Below are 3358 nucleotides of genomic sequence, written 5' to 3'. Positions count from 1 at the left end.
CCTTTGTTAGCAGCAGCTTGGCATTGCATGCCATTGCTGAGCCTATCACTTACTAGGACCCCCAGGTCCTTTTCCATCCTAGATTCTCCCAGAGGTTCTCCCTCCAGTGTATAGATTGCATTCATATTTTTGCCACCCAAATACATTATTTTAAATTTTTCTACATTGAACCTCATTTGCCATGTAGTTGCCCACCCACATTTAGGAACTGGCGAGCTTTAGATGAAGGCACGGTTCCCTCCGCCCCAGGGGCGTACCTAGAGCGTTTGGCACCCGGGGCGGATCCTACACCTGTCACCCCCCCCCCAACTTTTAAATGAAAAAACACCCACAACTTTTTTTCATTTTCTCAAGAATATTTATTGCACAAATTTGTAAACGTTCCATCAACTTAAAAAAAAAAAAACATTGTAAAATAACTTATTAACTTACTTAAACTTATTTCAATTATTTATAACATTTACTGAACAGATAATACTGCTTATTTTAAGCAAACAGATCCAAACTCCAAAGTGACCGCTCAGTCTATATTGAAAGGAGTCATTCACATCCTCTGCCTTCGAGCCTTCAGTTCTGCAAATTCATCAATGACTGCATCAAAGTTAATCGTCTTTGCATATTCGTGTTCGATTGAAAGTATGGCCAGATTTGTCAGCCTTGTCTCACTCATGGTAGAGCGGAAGTAGTTTTTTATTAACTTTAATTTTGAAAAACTTCTTTCACATGAAGCAATGCTCACACAGAGAGTCAAAAAGAATCTAAAACACAGAGACAAGTTAGGCAAAGAGTCACAAAAATCCCATTTAATAATGAACTGCAGGAATTGCAAAACCGTCCATTTCTTTGCCTCTTCAATACTGATCTTGGCAGCTTCCAAATGCCTCCGAAGGCGTTCAATCTCCACATAGATGTCTTCATTCGAGAATTCATCAAAAACCTCAGTCAATTTTGAAGTATAATTCTGTAGATATTTTTCGGTTGCAACAACCAGAGTGTTTGGCTGAATAACAGCAAACATTGAGAGGATATTTTCAATTGCCTTAGTGCGAATTTCCAACTCCTGGTAAAACCGATCAAGGCACTCAAACATAGCCCTTTTAATTTCCTCTGGCAATGTGAGGCCAGCATCCTTTGCCTTCTCTCCTGGCATTGTTTTCCGGAGCTTTACTCGCCCTCTTCTCTCCATTGAAATGCCCATTTCCTCACACATGGTAGTTGCATAATGAATTGCCTTTTCCACAATTTTATTTCGTTGACCTGCAAGAAATGCTTTTAGAGCTTGTAGCTTCACAATGCACTTTTCAAGAGTGAGTCCCACTGTTTGCAAATACTTCTGTGTGATATTAACTTCTCCCAGAACGTCACACCAGAAAGAAAGATAACACAAAAAAGTAAAATCGCATACAGCAGGCAGCAACATCTGAGCAGATCCTCTTGTGTCCACATTTTCTTTGGGATCACACAGCTTTTCAAGGGCTGAAGTAAGTTTTTCAAAATTTGCCCTCACTGGCTTCACAGCATCATAATGAGCGCTCCATCTTGTTTGGGAAAGTCTTTTCACTGTCACACCTACATTCTCCATCAGCAATTCCCAACGATGTGTAGAAACTGAAAAGAACAAATACACTTTCTCCAATGTTCCAAAAAAAGTAACACAGGAAGCAACACTTCCAAAAGAGTGCACCCCACAAAGGTTCAGAGAATGGTTTGCACATGGGATAAACAAAGCCTTGGGATTTATCTCTTTTATCTTTGCCTGAACACCACCATGAATCCCTGCCATAGTTGCAGCATTGTCATATCCTTGACCACGGCAAAGGCTTATGTCCAGTCCAGCTTCCTCCAGATGTTGCAGGATATTGTCTGTGAGCTCAGCAGCAGTCTTTCCAGCAATAGGAAAGAAGCCCAAGAATGATTCTTTTACTTCAACATTATCACCTTCAATATGAACATATCTGATCACTTCACACATCTGATCAATGTGTGACACATCAGGGGTACTGTCAAAAAGAATCCCAAAGTACTTTGCTTTCTTGATGTCAGCCACTATTTTCTTTTTCACTTGATTCCCCAGAAGACAAATAAATTCATTTTGAATTTTTGGCGAGAAATAAGAGGTCATTCTCTTCCCAGATTCGGTAGAATGTTTCAGCCTTATGAAATGTTCCTTTAAAACTGGATCATAATTTGAAAGCAATTCTGCCAATTCCAGGAAGTTTCCTTTATTTACTGATGACATGATCTCTCTATGACCACGAAAAGGAAGATTCTGGTGAGCCAAAAACAAGGTTATATCCAAGAGGCGATGCAAAATATCCCTCCATTTCTTTTTCTCATTGTCCACTGTTGTTTGGTGGACATGATCAATACATTTTTGTAGCCTCAGTCCTGTTCTCAAGGTCTTCCATTTCTCCAAGCATGTAAGATGCTGTTCAGAAGCTTCATGATCAGATACCTTTGGATTCAGCTTCCACCACAACTGAAACCCGGTAACAAAACTGGATTTTACAGTTAGTTTTTCATCAAGCGCAAAAAGTCTGCAGCAAAAACAAAACAAACTTTGTTTTGATGGAGAGTACACCATCCAGGTTCTAAGAATTGTCTCACCATTTGGAAGAGCCTTATAGAACCATGCAGTGGTGAGCTGTCGACTTTTCCCTTTCGATTTCTCTCCTCGTCTTTCAACAGCACTGAAAGGCCCATCTCTATTTTGGAAAGGTTCACTTCCCCTCTTAATAAGGTCCACTCTTAACTCATCTGGAACTGGAACTGGCCAAGCAGCAACATCAGAATAAACTGATAGTTTATCAGTCTGCTCTGCTTCTTCATCAGAGTCTTGCTGGGGGAGGCTTCTTCTGGCATCTCCTTCCGCGACATCACTCTCACTGCTTGAAGATAAGTCGATCTTCTCCAATTCTTGCCTTTTTATATATGAATGCTCTTGAGAAGATACTTCTGGTATTTCTCGCTCGAATTCAAAAGTCTGAATGCCTTCAGCACTTTCTCCTACTGCAGTAGATGTTGAAGGTGTGACATATTTTAAAATGGATCCAGACATTGCCTCAGCTGACTGTTCTTTTGCCTTCTTCATCTTTCGTTGCTGAAACCCACTAGGTCGATTTCGCTTCATATTGGTGTTTTCTGAAAAATATACTTTGAACGTAAGCACAAATACATGTCTCTAAAAAGTCCAGTGCTTCTTCTTCCAAATCTCAACATGTGCAGTTGTGCACCAGCAAACTGTGCATGGTGAACTAGAAAATAACTCCTTCTCTTAATACAAAATCCCATGCACTTTTGGTGCTTATACTCAAATTGTGCACTCTCCAGACCTCCATAACCCTCTTAACTTAATAAG

At 40.2% G+C, this 3358-nt stretch overlaps 1 protein-coding gene across 1 annotated transcript; it reads right to left on the bottom strand.

Moving 5' to 3' along the window:
• Nucleotides 1–544: 544 nt before the first annotated feature.
• On the bottom strand, nt 545–3130 carry LOC143962070 (zinc finger MYM-type protein 1-like). The gene has a single exon (XM_077471404.1). The coding sequence runs from the start codon at nt 3128–3130 to the stop codon at nt 545–547; it is 2586 nt and encodes an 861-aa protein (XP_077327530.1).
• Between the last annotated feature and the right edge of the window lie 228 nt (nt 3131–3358).

The sequence above is a fragment of the Lithobates pipiens genome, unplaced genomic scaffold, assembly GCF_037356315.1.
Source record: "Lithobates pipiens isolate NorthernLeopardFrog02 unplaced genomic scaffold, aLitPip1_a1.2 Scaffold_8, whole genome shotgun sequence".
Lineage (NCBI taxonomy): Eukaryota > Metazoa > Chordata > Amphibia > Anura > Ranidae > Lithobates > Lithobates pipiens.
This window is presented reverse-complemented; position numbering and strand designations above follow the sequence as displayed.